At 45.0% G+C, this 18,540-nt stretch overlaps 2 protein-coding genes across 4 annotated transcripts; one reads left to right on the plus strand and one right to left on the minus strand.

The window, feature by feature from the left end:
- Positions 1 to 857: 857 nt before the first annotated feature.
- On the minus strand, positions 858 to 2,506 carry ROMO1 (reactive oxygen species modulator 1). 2 transcript variants are annotated; one of them, XM_060123700.1, is made up of 3 exons: positions 2,357 to 2,506; positions 2,039 to 2,169; positions 858 to 1,045 (listed from the first exon to the last, which is right to left on the minus strand). In XM_060123700.1, exons 2-3 carry the CDS (start codon positions 2,167 to 2,169, stop codon positions 937 to 939), a joined length of 240 nt encoding a protein of 79 aa, XP_059979683.1. In that variant the 5' UTR covers positions 2,357 to 2,506; the 3' UTR covers positions 858 to 936. The 2 variants fall into 2 exon arrangements, with proteins under 2 accessions (XP_059979683.1, XP_059979684.1); XM_060123701.1 differs by having other exon boundaries at positions 2,039 to 2,185; positions 2,357 to 2,480.
- Positions 2,030 to 18,286, plus strand: NFS1 (NFS1 cysteine desulfurase). Of its 2 annotated transcripts, none has more exons than XM_060123698.1 (13): positions 2,030 to 2,614; positions 3,231 to 3,340; positions 4,056 to 4,172; positions 5,160 to 5,243; positions 8,314 to 8,466; positions 10,658 to 10,751; positions 11,439 to 11,573; positions 14,080 to 14,237; positions 14,645 to 14,750; positions 14,830 to 14,911; positions 15,548 to 15,631; positions 16,046 to 16,135; positions 17,542 to 18,286. In XM_060123698.1, the coding sequence occupies exons 1-13, from the start codon at positions 2,515 to 2,517 to the stop codon at positions 17,603 to 17,605; spliced, it is 1,377 nt and encodes a 458-aa protein (XP_059979681.1). In that variant the 5' UTR covers positions 2,030 to 2,514; the 3' UTR covers positions 17,606 to 18,286. The 2 variants fall into 2 exon arrangements, with proteins under 2 accessions (XP_059979681.1, XP_059979682.1); XM_060123699.1 differs by having other exon boundaries at positions 2,032 to 2,238.
- Positions 18,287 to 18,540: the final 254 nt, after the last annotated feature.

The raw sequence follows: 18,540 nt of genomic DNA on the forward strand, positions 1-18,540 counted from the left end.
CAGTCAAATAGAAGATAGATACCTCAAATGGCTATTCGGAGTGAGATCCTTTAATCAATTCCTGAGACAACATCCAATTTGGTTGTGAATTTTTTAGGTGCTGTAATTTCTGGGAGTGTCCTTGATTGCAGTTAGATCTGAGTGTCTTTATGCCCCCCAAATATTCCAGTGTAGTTTATTATAACATTTATTACCATCTTAATGATTGAGAAATATTTGAGGGGAACTCGGCAATATCAAGGAATATGTTGCTTGTACAGGTGAGGGAAACGAAACTACCTTAAGCCAATTAATAGAATGGGGGGGGTCAGTTGGTAAAGTTTACATCTTCACTGGTGGCTGGTTAGAAAATTATCTGGGATTCATGAAGCTGAGAGGTTAGTTGGTTTGAATTTGTTCTTTTTTCTGATCAAGTCATATCTGAAGGACAATTTTTAGGTGAACAATGTAATAGCTAACCTTGTGACCTTAAGGAAAATCTAGACTTAACATTTTAAAGGTGAAAAACTAATAGCATCAACCTTAAAGGGTTGAATAATAAGGATTTATTAGAATCTATGAAAAGTCCCAGGTATGCAGAATCATTCTAAACTTTTTTTAAAAAGTACTTATGGCTGCACTGGGTCTTCGTTGTGGCATGTGGGATCTAGTTCCCTGAGCAGGGATCAAACCCGGGTCCCCTGCATTGGGAGCACCTAGTCTTAGCCACTGGACCACCAGGGAAGTCCCCCCAACTTTGGATTAACAGAAAGGTCTTGTGAAACAAGACACCAAACCTCACTAGCTCACCTGCAAAGATCTCTAACCGAGCTGGGTAACAGGCTGAGAGAAAAAATGCTTCTAACAGAAACTCAGAATACTCAGACTTGTTTTATTATAGTACATGGGCTGGAAATGATGGGAGGGGGTGGATGTTGTGGGCAACCACTGCCCTGATTAGCACCGGATGCCCATCCCAATGGCCATGAATGTGCCAAAGGTGCCGCCACTCTGCATCATGGTTTTCCCGATGCCGCCCATCAGCTCCCGACCCCGCATTCCGATCCTGAGAGGAGGAAACCAAGATGGGGCCAATTGGGAACAAAAATGCAGGGAACATTAACTGCCCTTTTACAATTTGTGTTTATAATGGGCACTGCTGAAGTCTGGCAGGATATTTTCTCTTCCCATATGGGTTGTGTAATGCCAAGGAAAAGGGTCCGTTAGGGTCTCTAGGTGGATTCTGATGAATGTATCAACTGACTTCTGTTTGTGGGAGGCAACAGAAGCAGTATAAAGTACATGGACAGGGAAACCATTTTTTTGTGCTGGTTTATGATCCAATAAGACATCTGTCTTTTAGACGGTTTCCTAGTGTTAAAACAATAATAGGGATGTCAGACGTGGGTTCAAGAACTAAGAATGCAATTTACAGGCTGTGTCAAGTGTAAAATGAGGAGCACAGCATTCACAGCCCTGTCGTGATAACAGGGCATTTAGCACCATGACTGACAGTAAGTGCTCAGTAAATGATAATTTACAATCTGGAAAAATGGGAATAGTCTCTTTTATGTGTGGAAATGACAGGGTGTAGAGTTTATCTGCTTAATTTCTACATCCTGTTCCCAGTAAATTTAATCGTTTGTTTCGCTATGCGCAATTGGAAATAAATATAACAGCAGGAAGACGGTAAGAACAGCCTTTTATTGAGCACTTAACACGTGCCAGATTGTGTGCTAAGTGTGCTCTGATTTGAGCCTTATAACTCTATATGATGTAGAGGTTACTGACCTCATTTTACACTTGAAACCCAGGCTCCAACTTGCCTAAGGTTACAAAATGAGTAAGGGGCCATTGAGTGGTTTGAGTCAGAGCTCATATTCTCAACCATTTAGGCTTCCAACCTGTCCTCCCAGACTGAAGGTGGTTAGGAAATCAGTCTCGCTCGTTATAGGGCAGCGAGGGAATTGGAAAGAAGTAGGCTCTATTCCAGCGGCAGGCCGAGTGGGGCGGGAAAGTCCGGTAGTCCCGCCCAGAGATCACGGCCCATGCCCCTCACCTGAGACAGGAAAAGGTGCCGAAGAGCGCCCCGGCTGCCATGCCCACGGCGCAACCCATCACAAAGCCCATCTTCACGCGGTCGAAGCAGCTTGGCTGTGACTGTCCATAGGGGCCCACGGCCACCGGCATCTGCGGAGTTCGAAGGCTTGGGGAGAGTGGGCCTAGCCGCCAGCCCGAGTCGGGCAGGGGGCGTAGGAGGTGGGGCAGGGAGCAGGCCGGAGGGTTCGGGGAAATCCGGGAAGGAAAAGAAGGGTGTAGCCCGGCTCCATCACCCGCTGAGCGTTCGAGTCCCCGCGCCACGGTGCCCCCACCTTACCTTGCTCGCGGCCTTGGTCGCTCAGCTCCACGTCTCACACGGAACGCGAGGCGGAGCGCACTCGCGGCCAGAGGAACCGCTTCCGGGGCGCGGAGTAGTACTTCCGGGGGTCTGTAGCTGGGGACGGCAGCCTCTTCGGGCGCAGGGCTGCCACCGAGATGATGCTACTGAGAACCTCTTGGAGGCTGGTGGCCGCGGCCGCCCCCGCCGCTCTGTGGCCGAGGGCGAAGGCACCCAGTCGGGGGCTGCGCCTGCGCGGTACGCTCCGGGGCTCGCTCGCTGCCACTTCCCCGGAGGCGAGGATCTCTCCCCTGGGCGTGGGGACGCACCTGCATATTCAGGAGCCTCCCTCTTCCGCCCGCTACCCAGACCCTCTGACCCTTCCTCTTGGCTGCACCCCTCAAACTTTCTCATGCCGGCCCTGCGAACGGTTGACTTCGCCGCGCGCCCCCCTCCCGCACTTCAGATCCTTCCCTGCAGGCCCTCAGAGCCCTTGATGCTCGGCCTTCGGACCTTTCCTGGCCAAATTTTAGAGATGCCAGTCGTCCAGCCAGTAACCTTTGAAGGAGATCTTACATACCGTCTCCACATTCCTTCTCAGTGGCTTTGCCCTTTCAGAGGTCTCCTCACTCCCAACTATGCAATTTGAATGTTGTCTCAGCACCCCCCTCCAAGAACCCTGTCTCTCTCCCTTACCTCTTTTTACAGTTGGCTCAAGTTTTCTAATGTTTTGTTTCCTTTTCCACTGAGATTCGACCTCAGCACCCCTTAAATTTATCTCACCTCCATCCAGCTTTTACCTTCTGCTGTCTTGGATGCCCTGTGTGCAGAGTTGCATCCTCTCACGTGGCCACTCCGTTCTATTTTTTGTCAGTTGTAGACCATGCTCCCCAGTCTGCTGTTCCCTCAGATGCAGCCACTGCTCCGGAGGCGGAATCAGTGCTGCGACCTCTGTATATGGATGTGCAAGCTACAACTCCTCTGGTAAGGATCGAGGGGCAGCTTTCCCCAAGCTGTTTTTAGGAATTATATTGTAGAAGTGGCAATGCACAGAAATGGCTGAATCCCTGTAGAAGTAAGAGCCATTGAGAACTGTGTGTTGGGAAAAGCAATGAGCCAGGAGTCAGGAGGCCTAAGCTGTAATCCTCTAGAAATGGCTTTACTACTTACTAGCTATTGATCTTGGACACATCACTCAGTGCAGGCACTCTGGTAGTAGTTAAAAGCATAGGCTCTGGAATTAGCCGGATTGCTACTTACTACGTGAATTTGGGCAAGAATTAAATAGGTTAAAAGACATAAAGTAGCCCTTAGAACAGCGCCTGGCGCATGATAAACACTTGAATATTAATGCACGTTTTCATCAACATGTGGACTCTGTCATGTCCTGGGCTCTCGTAGATCACATTTCTTGGCAGGAGTGGAAACACCTGCAGACACGGCTATCAGAACAGGGCAATGTTTGTAGATTATCTGAGCAGATGGTAGAATAATCTGATTTAAGATGGGTTGGTAGGGGAGTATATTAGGCTAACATTTGGTTAGTACCTGAGGGGATGGAAGAATGTTTGAGGCCTAATCTAGGCAGGGTCTGAAGGGTTGGGAGTGTGCTGAGGCAGGTTGGGCAGGTCTCAGGGGATGGAGTGGGGCCCGAGTAAACTGTGGGCTCAAGGAGACTGATCTATTCTGTTATGCTCAGGACCCTCGGGTGCTTGATGCCATGCTCCCTTACCTAGTCAACTACTATGGGAACCCACATTCCCGGACACATGCTTATGGCTGGGAGAGTGAGGCAGCCATGGAACGTGCTCGCCAGGTTAGTACAGAGGACTCCAGGAGGTTCTGATGTCAGAGGGTCAGTGGCCTGTGGGAGGCATTTCTTTTTTTGTAGCTGTGGGTGGAGGTGGAAATGGCTTGGGGCTCTCTCAGGAAGAGATTCAAAGAACAGGCCTTTGGAGTCCCTCTGAAGGCATTTGATTAGTTCCCACATTTCCTAGCTAAGTGACCTTTGGCAAGTTATCTGATTTCTCGAAGCCTCAGTTTCCTCACACTGAAAATGGAGATTGGGAAGGGCCTGGGTTCGATCCCTGGTTGGGGAACTAAGATCCTGCAATCCGCCCAACATGGCCAAAAAAAGAAAGAAAGAAAAAGAAAATAGAAATTGTAGTAGTTCCTACTTCTTGGGGTTATTGGGTGGATTAAATCAGACAATTCTGGTGACGTGTTTATATATTTATTTATTTATTTATTTTTGGCTGTGTTGGGTTGTCGTTTCTGTGTGCGGGCTTTCTCTGGTTGCAGCGAGCGGGGTCCACTCTTCATCACGGTGTGCGGGCCTCTCACTGTCGCGGCCTCTCTTGTTGCAGAGCACAGGCTCCAGACGCGCAGGCTCAGTAGTTGTGGCTCACGGGCCTAGTTGCTCCGCGGCATGTGGGATCTTCCCAGACCAGGGCTTGAACCCATGTCCCCTGCATTGGCAGGCAGATTCTCAACCACTGCGCCACCAGGGAAGCCCTGGTGATGTGTTTATTAACATGATGCGTATACATGCTAAGAGCTCAATAAGTGCTTTTTCAAAAACACCAAAGTTATTATTTTGTATTGGGCTGGAAAAGAGCCTGGGATCTGGGATGTAGCTGAGTATATCCCCTTGTCTGATTCAAATGGGTACAGAGCTGCTTCTTGAGCAGTTGATAGAATACAGTGGAGCTCTTCTTGCTCCAGACCTTTGTCTTAGTTGTCTCTGCAGCTGCATTCCTGCCTAGGGAACTGATGCTACTTATTTTTGTTTCTTGGCTTGCAGCAAGTAGCATCTCTGATTGGGGCTGATCCTCGTGAGATTATCTTCACTAGTGGCGCTACTGAATCCAACAACATAGCAATTAAGGTAAGAGAAGGGAACCAAAGGGCATATCTGGGCTTTCCTGACCTGGGAGGTGGTGTCCTGCCATCATTTAGGCTCATATATATTTCCCAGCTACCCACTTTCACCCTATTGTGAAGAAAATACAGACACATACTCTTTCTGATTTGTTGCTTCCTTCAGCCCTTTGCAGTCTACTCTATCTTAAGTCTTTGCTCCTGTTGAACTGAGTTCAGTGAGGTAGTTGGATAGGAAAGGAGGTGGCTCTTGGACCATCAACCATGTGGTGTTTTGGACGGCAGCTACTTCAAAGAGTAAATAATGGTGACTCAACCCTTTTCCCCATCCTTTTGATCTAGTCACAGTGAAGTCCAGAATACACTTGTAATTGGATATATTTCTCTGCTTCTTGTTACTAGCTTCACACATATCTGTGATTTCAGGGCTGCCTTCCTCTCAGCCTTCCCTTTCTTTCTGATGAGATCTGTCTGCAGCAAGTTCCTCCTGTTTTCTTTAGATGTCCCCGTTTTGTACTGGTTGCTGTGGTGCCTTCTGCAGACATTCACTTGATCACCCATTCTGAGATTAGTCACTCTATCCTTAGGACCTACCGATCTTCGGTGCTAACAAAAGTAAAATTCCAGTCTCAGTAGTCATGTCGGTGTTTCACAGAACATAAACACGTCTGACTGGGTCTGGTTGCCAGGGTCACTTGTGTAAATACCAAGGCTCTGATAAATTGTGGGCTGCTGTAGGTTCAACTCTGGCTCTACCCTCTCTCACCACTGTCTCTCACCTGTGTTGCCAGTATGGCTTTTTCTGACCTTGGACTGAGTAAAGGAGGCCTAGACATGGGCCAGGTTCCAGAGTCATCAGTACTCTGCCTGATCCCTTTAGAAGGAAGGTATCCTTCCTTGGGACTGCAGAGGCCACAGAGCCAGGGGTGTGGTCTCTCCAAAGATGAGAATGGTTTCTGGAATGGGGAGCATTTTCAGAACTTAGAAAATGTTTGCTTTGAAGGTTTCCACAGATTCCCAAACCTAGAGGCCAAGGATTGCTAGAGTAGTTGCGACAGCTTTCCTCTGGTCTCCTGGACGGGTAGAGTAAATATCTGTCTGGTATTAGAGGATTCAACACTTTGGGTAAGTGAGATAGGAGGTGGGGAGGGAACTTCTAATGTTTTCATTTTTATGTTCCTTGTCCTCAAGAACATACAGTTTTTATGTAGTTATAATTTTGGCCTAATTAGTTTCATATTCTGCTTTTAAAGTAGTATTCTAATAAGCTCTGGGAGGGACTGGGTTGCACATTTTATTTATTTTAATTTTTTTAAAGGAATTCATGTATATGTGGTGAGATTTTTTTTTTTAACCCTATGGAAAGGTTTAAAATAAAGTGTAGGTCTTCCACTTCTTCCTCCCCTATTCTGATCTCAAGTCTGTTTAGTATTGTTATAGAAAACAAATTATACATACATATGAATTTGCTTTTAATATTTTCACATATTGTAGCATGCTACATTTATTCTTCTGTAACCATTAATAACATATCCTATGTTTTTCCATTTCAAACTCGATAGTTTTTAATATAACTAACTATATTCTTTTTCATGGAGTTGTGTTATTGCAGTTTACTGTTCATTTCTCTGTTGTTGGTGTTTAATCTTTCTATTTTTTTAAGGATTGTAAATATAACTAAAGCATATTTTGTCTCTAAAGCTTCATCTATCCTTTGAAATATTTCCCTAAGGCAGGGGTCCCCAACCCCTGGGCCATGGACCGCTACCGGTCTATGAACCAGGCTGCACAGCAGGAGATGAGCGGCAGACGGGCGAGCGAGTGAAGCTTCATCTGCCGCTCGCCATCGCTCTCATTACTGCCTGAACCCTGCCCCCCCCCCCCATCCATGGAAGAACTGTCTTCCATGAAACCGGTCCCTGGGCCAAAAAGGTTGGAGACCGCTGCCCTAAGGTAAATTCCCAAAAGAGGAATCACAGTAAAGAGTGTGAATTCAGCTTTTAAGACATCTTTGTAAATGATTTCTGAAGAGATTATAGTGTAAATAATGCTATCAGCAAGGAATGCGTCTATGAGTTTCACTTCTGCACTGCCAGCTTTGGGTATCACCATATTTGCATGTTTTGTATTTAAATAGAAATAAAAGAGACAGATTTTTCCTGGGATGCAAGGATAGCAATGTTCCCCATTTTCCACCTATGGTACAATAAAAAATATATTTGGTCTTTGTCCTGTGTTCCTGGCACAGGGCTTCTAAAACCTTGCAGTTTCCTGAATGCTAGGAATGTGTTTTGTTATTCATAACAAGCCCCTTTGCCATACCTGAGTTTCTGGTGATGAAGTGATTCATGGTGGGCCCTTAGATAGTTTCAAGGGACATGCTGGCCACTCCAGAAGGACCAAGAATGTGATTAGAGAGTTGTAACTTTCATCTGGGGAAGAGAAGGGGGCTGGAGATTGAGTCCGGTCATATGGCCAATGATTTAAGCAGTTGTGCCTGTGTTATGAAACCCCCATAAAAACTCTGGAAAACAAAACTCAGAGGAGCTTCCAGGTTGGCAAACTCATGGTTGTACTGGAAGGTGGCATTCTTAGATTTACAGGGAGAGGGCATGGAAACTCTGTGCCCCTCCCTGCCCCAGAACTCACCCTGTGCATCTCTTCCATTTGGCTGTTCCTGGGTTGTATCCTTTGTGATAAAGCTATGATAGTAATATAGTGTTTTCATTGAGTTCTGTGAATCACAGAGAATTATTGAACCTTAGGGGACTGTGGGAAGCCCTGTATTTGTAGCCAGCTGGGGAAGTATGGGTGGGTGACTTGTGACACCCAGGCCTTACGGCTGGCATCTGAAGTGGAGGCAGTCTTGCGGAACTGAGGCCCTTAACCTGTGGGATTTGCGCTAATTTGGGATAGTTAGTGTCAGAATTAAATTGAATTATAGGACATGCAATTGGTGTCAGATAATTGATGTTGGAGCATACTGCCCTTGTCCACTTACTCCCTACAACTAGGATGGAAGTCACTGCTGTCTCTCTGAGTATATTCTTCTTCCTTTCACCACTGCCAATTTCTAGGGGGTGGCCAGGTTCTACAGATCACGGAAAAAGCACTTGATCACCACGCAGACAGAACACAAATGTGTCTTGGACTCCTGCCGTTCACTGGAAGCTGAGGGCTTTCAGGTCACCTACCTCCCAGTGAAGAAGAGTGGGATCATCGACCTGAAGGTAAGAGGGACAAAATAGGAGGAGCCTGGCTTCAGCCTATAAATCTATCTCTTCAGCCTCAGCTGGAGCTTGAAGGACTAGATCTAATGGTGACGGAGGGGTTTAGAGAAATATGCCTTGCAGTGTGACTCAGAGTATGTTCCCCTTGAGTGTGTACCATCCTCCTTTTTTGCGGAAGATTTGTTTCTCAGCTTTTTTGGTGCTTCCTGGTCTGTGTGACAGCCATCGCGGGAAAGCTCTGGCCTCCTTCTCCCTGCACTGATGTTTCTCATCCTTCAAAAGAGTAGGTGTAGTTTTTGTGAATAATATTTCCCTTTTTGGCCCATATCTTTATATGTCAATTTTGGGTCTGAGTATCTTCTCCACCAAATTTTGGATATCAGCATCCCTAGACATCCCTAGACAAATCCATCCCTGGACAGATCCCTGTGATGTGCAAATAGAGATAATTTTACTATTTTCTTTGCAACCTGGAGGGCTTTTATTTCTTTTTTTTGCCCAGTTGAATAAAAGTGGTGAGAGCAGATACCCTTGTTTTCTTCCTGATCTTAGATGAAAGCTTTCACCATTAAGTAGGATGTTAGTCCCTGCCTTCAAGGAGCTTATATTCTAGTGAAGGGGACAGTTAACATGTAAACAAACACATAAATGAAATAATTATGAATTGGGATATATGCAATAAAGGAAGTAAACAAGAAACTGAGAGAAACATAACATTGAGAACCTACATTAGACCAGTGTCAGGGAAAGTATAATAGATGTTGGGAGGTTGATTACTAGTTTCTTTAAGATAAATATTTTAGTCAAATGTGGTCCCTACCTCAGTGTTGAAAATAGTAGCCTTGTTTTTTTACTACTTACTTTGTTCTTTGCTGCTTTTTACTCTGACAACCTTATGTAGGAAAGGCTCCCCCTCTTTTTTTTTATTAAACTTTTAATTTTTAAATACTTATAGATTCTCATGCAGTTGTCAGAAGTAATACAGAGAGATCTCATGTACCCTCTATCAGTTTCCCTTAATGATAACATCTTACAGAAGTATAGTATAATATTACAACCAGGATATTGATGTTGATAGAATCTATCCATCTTGCTCTGATTTCCCCAGTTTTACTTGTACACACTTGTGTGTGTGTTTAGCTCTATGCAGTTTCATCACATGTGTAGTTTCATTGTAACTATCACTACAATGACGCTTCATGGTCTTTTTTTTTTAAAGATTGATTAATTAATTATTTTAATTTTGGCTGCGTCGGGCCTTAGTTGTGGCACGCAGGATCTTTGTTGAGGCATGCAGGATCTTTTGTTGCGGCGCGCAGGCTGTTCATTGTGGTGCGGGGGCTTCTCTCTAGTTGCGGCCTGCGGGTTTTCTCTTCTCTAGTTGTGGCACGCAGGCTCCAGGGCGCGCGAGCTCGGTAGTTGTGGTGCATGGGCTTAGTTGCCCCATGGCATGTGGGATCTTAGTTCCCTGACCACGGATCAAACCCAGATCAGATCCGCCTGCATTGTAAGGCGGATTCTTTACCACTGGACCACCAGGGAAGTCCCATGGTCTTCTTTTAAAACCACTAATTTGATCTCCATTTCTTTAATTTTGTCTTTTCAATAATGTTACGTAAATGGAATAATATAGTACGTAACCTTTTGGGATTGGCTCTTTTAATTTAGCATAAGTCTTTGGCGAGTCATTTAAGTTGTTGCATGTCTCAGCAGTCTGTACCTTTTTATTGCTGAATAGTATTCCATGTAATGGAAGTACACAGTTTCTTTAACCATTTACCTGTTGAAGGACATCTGGGTTGTTTTTAGGTTTTGGCTATTATGAATAAAGCTACCATGAACATTTATGTGTTGGTTTTTTGGTGTGAATTTAAGTTTACATTTCCCTGAGGTAATGCCCAAGAGTGCAACTACTGGGTCATATGGTAATTTCATGTTTAGTTTTATAAGAAACAAAAACTACCAAACTGTTTTTCAGGTGGTTGTACTATTTTAGGTTCCCACCAGTAGTATATGAGTGATCCAGTTTCGTTGCCTCCTCGCCAGCATTTTGTGTTGTCACTATTTTAATTTTACCCACTCCGGTAGGTGTGTAGTGAAAGGCCCCTTTTCAAGACTAAGCTTGCATACATTCTGAGTTAGGGAGGAGTTTGTTGGTACTATATAGTTTCCTTACTCCTGATGTTCTTAGGAACTAGAGGCTGCCATCCAGCCGGATACCAGTCTGGTCTCAGTCATGACTGTGAACAATGAGATTGGAGTGAAGCAACCCATTGCAGAAATAGGTGAGTATCGTGGGTGGACCCTGACGCTTGCCCACTACTGAGATCCATCTGAGGAGCAGGACTGGACTAGGAGCTGTAACACTTTATAGAATGAGGTAAGGAAACTAAGAGAGAGAGAGCTTCAGTTCCTTGATCAAGGACATATTGTAAATAGCACAGCTAGTATTTGAATCCAGGTGTAGTACCCTTTATGTTGTTTTCATTTTATTGCACTTGGTGCAGAAAACAAAACAAAAAACCTCCACCTTTTTTCTCTTCCTCTTTTACCTTTTTTGTTTTAGAACATCTCTTTACTATGCTCATAGAGCCAGAGGCACTCGCCCTGTAACCTCTTAGGTACATTAGCAAATAGATCTGTTAATCTTTGCTTCTTTTAAATCAAAAGGATCTAAAAGTTAATCTGATATATTGAAAGGCCAGTGTTAATGAGGTAGGAAGAGTCTTATGAATCAGAATATCCGGGGTGTTTTGATTGGGTGTTTTGCATTTGCTCTTGTTTATTCTAGTCAAGGACACTAGAGCTGAGAATGAGAGACAGAGACAGAAAGAGAGAGAAGTGATTTACTATGTGGCTAGTGGCCAATGCCATGTATAATTTTGCCTTAGATCTCATGGTACATTGTGGGACCACTGCCAGGTTACTTCCTAACATTGTGCTCTGGTTCTTCCCCTTTGTTGTTTTCTCAGGGCACATTTGCAGTTCCAGAAAGGTGTATTTCCATACTGATGCAGCCCAGGCTGTTGGAAAAATCCCACTTGACGTCAACGACATGAAAATTGATCTCATGAGCATCAGTGGTCACAAAATCTATGGTCCAAAAGGTACTAGCCCCTCCTAGAGTTCCTCCTCTCTGGACCTCCCGGCAAACTCTTTGACAGGTGTTCCTGGGACTCATTGGGCACTCTCACTGCTCTCAGAGGAAATTGTATATTCAGAGTGCCCTGCAGAATGCAAGTGTCATTTAGCAATAGCTAGGAACATGTGCTTATTGGTAGCTTCTAGCAGTTCCTATATAGCAGGCCATTCTTCACTGGTCTCTTTAGAAAATACTTTCATGTAGATGTTAATTTGGTTGAGGAACAAAGGTTTTGTCATATCAAATGAGCTGGATAAGTCCAGTTATCTTCTCTACCCCACTGTGATTTGCAGATCAATATTCTTTGAGTTCTTCATTCCCTCGTGTCTTGCTTTAGCCTTAGGGGAAGATTGTATGGGCTTTTATGTTTCTTGGTGTTTGTTCCTAGTTTTAGTAGTCTTTGCTCCTATTAATCTCTCAAGGATACTTGTCTGTTTCCTATGGTCCTATTGGCCTAGGAATGTTTTCTAGCTGGAATTCTGCCTCTGCACCCCAATCTTTGGGAAGAGACTATTGTCCTCTATTTTATGGAGGTAGCCATCCAAAATGAACAACTCCTTCTCTGTCTCTTGGGTGAGGGCCTGTGGTGGTTGGTTATGCCAGTACGCTTGCTGTGTCTGCGGGGTGTGTCATCTGGATGTACACCTTGTGGAAAAAGGTGTGATAACTCCTGGAAGTATATAAGAGGGGCTTCTTCTAAAGGCCCCCAGAGGTTGTAAAGAGTGTTTTTGTAAGCCCAACAGGTGTTCTATCTTTAACTAAAATTGGCTTATTAGCTTTTTTTGTACCTAAATCTGTTTTGATAAAATTAACTCATATTGAGCAGAAGCTCTGATCAGCACGTAAATGTATACAGGTATCCCTCACTATCCAAACTCTTGCTTGTTGAACTCAGGATCTAAATAGATTTAGATAACATTGTATCCTTCACTATCCAGATGTAGTATCTGAGCACTGACTCTCTGAACCTGGGAACTGCAGAGATTCAGACAGTGTAGGATACTTGAATTTGATTTTATTTTAATGGGGAAATGAAATATTTCTTAATAAATGCAGCTTGGCACATAAATTATTTTAAAACTAGGGTCTTTCATAATAAATTTGGGAACCATTGCCTTACTTGCTATGGTACCTGTAGTCTCTGCCTCAATAAGTCAGTAGTTGTTCTGTGAGGGAGAAGGTGACCTTCAGCAAGTGCTCACTCTATTCAAAACCCTTGGCTACTTAGTGAATATCTTTGTACATTCATGCTCATATTTTGGTATGAAATTCCTATAAACAGATTTGCTGAGTCACAAGTTGTATACATTTTTAAGTTTTGATAGACCCTAGGAGATTATGCTAATTTTTACTTCCATTCTGACTTCTCCCCTTTTTTTCTCCTCAAGGTTTTAATTTTTTTTAAATTAAAAATTTTTATTCTATTTAGACAAGGTAATATGGTTCAAAATTCAAAAGCTGCAAAAAAGTACACTGTGGAAGGTCTCTCACCTCTGTCTCTAAGCCATGCAGTTTCCCCTAGGGAGACAGTTTCTTGAGTATTTTTCTAGAACTATTTTATGCATTTATAATCACATATATGGGACTTCCCTGGTGCCACAGTGTTTAGGAATCTGCCTGCCAGTGTAGGGGACACGGGTTTGAGCCCTGGTCTGGGAAGATCCCACATGCCGTGGAGCAGCTAAGCCCGTGCACTGAAACTACTGCGCCTGCGCTCTAGAGCCCACGAGCCACAGCTGCTGAGCCCGCGTGCCACAACTATTGAAGCCCGTGCTCCACAACAGTAGCCACCGCAATGAGAAGCCCGCACACCACAACAAAGAGTAGGCCCCGCCCACCGCAACTAGAGAAAGCCCATGCACGGCAACCAAGACCCAACGTGGCCAAAAATAAATAAATAAATACATTCATAATCACATATATACTTCCCCCCTTCCCCTTTTTACTCAAACAGTAGCATACTACACTCATTGCATCTTCACCTAACAATGCATCTTTAATTTTTTTAAACTAAAGTACAGACATTATTCACATTTCACCAGTGTTCTAACAATGTATCTTGGAGATTTTATAGTGGTAGTACAGGAGCTTCCTCATTCTTTTATACATCTCCTTTGAATTTCAGGCATGGATGTACCATAATTTATTTGCCCATTTTCCTGATTATGGACAGCTAAGTTGTTTCCAATTTTTTGCTATTATGAATAATGCTGCATTGCATGATGTCATTTTATACATGCATAGGGAGCTACTTTAAACCATTTTGGCTGTCACTCCTTCTGGTACAAAATAATTTTGATAAATATTATGCTTTTGCTGCTGTTTCTTCTTTTCCCCCAATCTTTTTTTTTTTGAAAAATGTCAAGCTTACAGAAAAGTTGAAAGAATATTTTGACCTCTTTGAAAAGTGATATTTTGTTTCATCTGCATTTTCCTTTTTCTCTTTTTTTGTAATAAACTTTGTTTCCCAGGGGTTGGTGCCATCTACATTCGCCGCCGGCCCCGTGTGCGTGTGGAGGCCCTGCAGAGTGGAGGGGGGCAGGAGCGGGGCATGCGGTCTGGGACAGTCCCAACACCCTTGGTGGTGGGGCTGGGGGCTGCGTGTGAGGTGGCACAGCAAGAGATGGAGGTATGCGGAGAGCAGTTCCCACCCACAGATTCTTCCCCTGTGCTGGGTCTCCTGTGTTGAGGCTTCTGGGCATGACTGGGTCAGACCTTTGCTAGAAGAGGAGGTTTAAGAAAACCATCTTTGTCCCAGTGCTGCTGGCATCTTATTGAGGGAGGTGTTATGGGCTCCAAAATCCAGGCCCTTCAGTAGTTATCAGCTCATTTATTCTGGGTTATTGAAACCATCTGTCCAGTTATTGAGCATCTCTGTGCTCAGTGCTGGGGATACAGTGGTCTCCATGAGCAACACAGGGCAATAGGTGGGTCAGATGCACAGTCACTTCTGGGCACCGGGCAGGGCTCCTCGTCCTGTGTGTTTCTGAGCTGTTAATGGTCACTATGCTTAGTCCTCCCTTGCCTGCTCCTCAGTATGACCACAAGCGGATCTCCAAGTTAGCAGAACGACTGACACGGAAGATAATGAAGAGCCTTCCAGACGTGGTGATGAATGGGGACCCTGAGCACCATTACCCAGGTACAGACGTGCCCATTCTGTCCCCATCTGGAAGAGCTGGAGACTCTGAGCCTTCTCTCATAGTAATTCACTCTTCCAGGCTGTATCAACCTCTCCTTTGCATATGTGGAAGGGGAGAGTCTGCTGATGGCACTCAAGGATGTTGCCTTATCCTCGGGAAGGTGAGTTGGATTGGATAGACAGGGACTGTGGCAGGACCAGTTAGTCTGGCTTTAAGTGTTAGGTTAATAAGCTTCCCATTGTGGAGATGACAGGCACAAGAGCTCTTAGTTGAGAGTAAAAGTCATTTTGTAAGCACCTATTTTTAGCTGGCTGGGCACAGGCTAAAGTTTGCCACCCTAGGAGGGCCTCCTGTGGTAGAGTTTTGTGCCTTTTGTGGTCCCAGGAGATGCATGTATCTGTTCTAGTGTTATTCTGGTAGTTCTGTTACAGGCCTCCAGAGTTCAAGGATGCTTCAGAGGCCACCAAGGGTTTAGCTGCTGTCCAGGCCTGTACAGATAATGCATTTGGTTGTAGGGGAGTGAGCACCTGGTGCTCTGCTGCCTCTTGGTGTCACACCTAGCTCACGTGGTATCATGCTCTGTCATGCTTTGGCAGTGTCCTTCTCAAGGAGGTTATCCTTCACAGGGGCCAGAGCAGCTAGCAGCATCTGGCCCTTTCGCTGTGTCAGATTAGAATGTCTCTTTTGTCTCCATGGTATGACTCCAGGGGTCTGGGGGTGGGAGCAAGACTGGAGGTTTGTGGCCAAAAGCAGATTTATTGCTGAACTGAGCAAGGCTCTGTGTCTTTCTCCTCAGCGCCTGCACCTCTGCATCCCTGGAGCCCTCTTACGTCCTTCGAGCAATTGGCACTGATGAGGATTTAGCTCACTCTTCTATCAGGTCAGTCATTTGAGCTGCAGCATTTATGGAAGGCATCCTCTTTTGTATTATTCTTCTCCTGTTAGAGTCTTCCTCAATTTAGTTAAACTTATCCCTTCTTCATTCTTCATGAAAGTTTCTCGAGCAGTGTTTTGCAGACCTTATTGACTGTCACCTGGGAAGTCTGTGAAAGATGAAGAGGTCTGAGTGCCACACTAGAGATTCTGATTCATTAGGTTTGGAGGAGGAGTAGGAAACTTCTAGAGTGATTCTCAGGTGGCGCACAGACCATGTTCGCAGAAACTCTGCCCTCTAGGGGAAGGACCATGTTCTCTCCATGTCTTTTGTGGAGTAGATCCTCATTGAGTATTTGTTGAATGAATTTACCCTGGTGCCACAGGTCTGATGCAGAGCTCCTCTCTGTGTCTTTTTCAGGTTTGGAATCGGCCGTTTCACTACAGAGGAGGAAGTAGACTACACAGTGGAGAAGTGCATTTACCATGTGAAGCGTCTTCGAGAAATGAGGTATGCACTATTGTACCAGAGACCCTTTGGAAGAAATTGCTGTGCTGGCTCCTCTCTTATCCTTAGGCTGTGTATTCACACTGCCAGAAATTAAAGTTTGAGAATCCTTGAATTTTAGGATTTAGAGATACCACAAAGCAGGAAAGTGGATCCTCTTGGCTACTTGTTTTCAGAGTATGAAAAGGTGTCTTTAAAAACTAAAGAACTGGACTTCCCTGGTGGCGCAGTGGTTAAGAATCCGCCTGCCAATGCAGGGGACACGGGTTTGGGCCCTGGTCCGGGAATATCCCACATGCCGCGGAGCAACTAAGCCCGTGCGCCACAACTACTGAGCCTGCGCTCTAGAGCCCGCGAGCCACAACTACTGAAGCCTGAGCGCCTAGAGCCTGTACTCTGCAACAAAAGAAGCCACCGCAGTGAGAAGCCCGTGCACCACAACAGAGCCCCACTCGCCACAACTAGAGAAAGCCCACACACAGCAACGAAGACCCAACACAGCCAAAAATAAAAATAAATTAAAAAAATTTTAAATAAATAAATAAATAAAATAAAATAACGGGGAATTCCCTGGCGGTCCAGTGGTTAAGACTCTGCACTTCAGGGCTTCCCTGGTGGTGCAGTGGTTGAGAATCTGCCTGCTAATGCAGGGGGCACGGGTTCGAGCCCTGGTCTGGGAAGATCCCACGTGCTGCGGAGCAACTAGGCCCGTGAGCCACAACTACTGAGCCTGCACGTCTGCAGCCTGTGCTCCGCAACAAGAGAGGCCGCGATAGTGAGAGGTCCGCGCACTGTGATGAAGAGTGGCCCCCACTTGCCACAACTAGAGAAAGCCCTCGCACAGAAACGAAGACCCAACACAGCCAAAAATAAATAAATAAATAAATAAATTTTAAAATAAATAAATAAATACTCCTGTTCTCTGTTCAAAAAAAAAAAAGAAAAAAAGACTCTGCACTTCCACTGCAGGGGGCACGGGTTCAATCCCTGGTCAGGGAACTAAGATCCTACAAGCCATGCAGCCAAATAAATAAAATTTAATTAAATAATGAAAAACATCTGAATTTATTCAGTTCTTTAGGGTTTTTTTTGTTGTTTTTTTTTGGCCGCGTGGGGTCTTTTTTGCTGCGTGTTGGCTTTCTATAGCAGCGGCGAGCAGGGGCTTCTCTTGTTGCGGAGCACAGGCTCTAGGTGCACGGGCTTCAGTAGTTGTGGCACGTGGGCTTCAGTAGTTGTTGCTTACATATAGCTGAGAAAGACTTGATAACCTCTTGTGTTGGGGTCTATCAGGGCAAGGAGGTAGAGGAGAGACAAGAGCAGATGGAGGCAAGTCAAGGCTTACAGCCTAGTAGCCAGTGCTGGCTGCTTCCTAAGCTTTCACTCATCCAAATACCTCTTCTCTTTGGCAGCCCTCTCTGGGAGATGGTGCAGGATGGCATTGACCTCAAGAGCATCAAGTGGACCCAACACTAGAAGAGTGGGCCTCTGACTTTGTGCTGGCCTGGCGTCTCCTGCCTCATCAACCCATGCACAGCCAGGTACCTTGTTACCCCCAGTGGCTGCTCCATGTTCACACCAGAATTGGTATAGCCCGGCTGACTTCAGCATTGGCCTGCTTCCAAGACAGAAACATGAGAAAACTATCTTTCTCCAGCCTCAGCTCCTTTGGTGGGGAACACTACCCATTTCTCTCCAGGAGTCCTTCTGTGGTCTTGTAGTGAGTGGATGTTCTCATCCTGAAACAGGAGGGACATTTGCTATGAATGATATTGCTACTGCTTGGGGAGCCCATACCCTTGGTGGGGGGAGCCCGAGGAACCAGAAGAAGGCTCTTTGTTCAGGGACCCTGATGCTCTACTTGGACATTTGAGTTGTTGCTTACTGCTGCTCAGAGAGATTGACTCCTTCAGAATCAAGCATAATCATCTACGATTTCATCTTTTTCGTGGCTCCAAAGGCTACCTTTTCATATTGACTATAGACTGAACAGCAAGTTTCTTAGAAGGCTTGTCTCCTTTGTGTTCTTGTCCTTCTTTTCTTTTGACCTATTGGAGCCAGAAATACGTGTATGACTCTACCTATTATTGTACTAATTTGTTTCTTTTAAAAAAATTGTTAAGTTGCAAATTAGAGAAATAAAATCACCTTCCTCTATTTATTCTGTGACTTTATGAGAGGCTCAGGGAGAATTCCAATCTGTACTTGGGAATTGTGGAGTAAGACTACCACTCCACTTGATTTCCATAGCTGAGTCTGCTTGCCTATCTCTTCCGTCAACAATGTGCATGCCTCTCAGGTGCCTGACATTATTCTGGATATTGGGGATAAACTGGTTAACAGGATCAAAAAGGACCCTCATTGAGCTTTCATTCTAGTAGACAGAAAGTAAGAATTAAACAAAAAGGCTA

The sequence above is a fragment of the Lagenorhynchus albirostris genome, chromosome 15 (genome assembly GCF_949774975.1).
Source record: "Lagenorhynchus albirostris chromosome 15, mLagAlb1.1, whole genome shotgun sequence".
In the NCBI taxonomy this organism is placed as follows: domain Eukaryota; kingdom Metazoa; phylum Chordata; class Mammalia; order Artiodactyla; family Delphinidae; genus Lagenorhynchus; species Lagenorhynchus albirostris.

Bases quoted from the DNA above. Each gene is read 5' to 3' on its own strand.
- ROMO1 (XM_060123700.1), bottom strand. From the start codon at position 2,169: ATGCCGGTGGCCGTGGGCCCCTATGGACAGTCACAGCCAAGCTGCTTC. The intron at 1,046-2,038 runs GTGAGGGGCATG...TCCTCCTCTCAG, and splicing joins GGCACCTTTTCCTGTCTCAG to GATCGGAATGCGGGGTCGGG.
- NFS1 (XM_060123698.1), top strand. From the start codon at position 2,515: ATGATGCTACTGAGAACCTCTTGGAGGCTGGTGGCCGCGGCCGCCCCC. The intron at 3,341-4,055 runs GTAAGGATCGAG...TGTTATGCTCAG, and splicing joins TGCAAGCTACAACTCCTCTG to GACCCTCGGGTGCTTGATGC. The intron at 16,136-17,541 runs GTATGCACTATT...TCTCTTTGGCAG, and splicing joins AAGCGTCTTCGAGAAATGAG to CCCTCTCTGGGAGATGGTGC.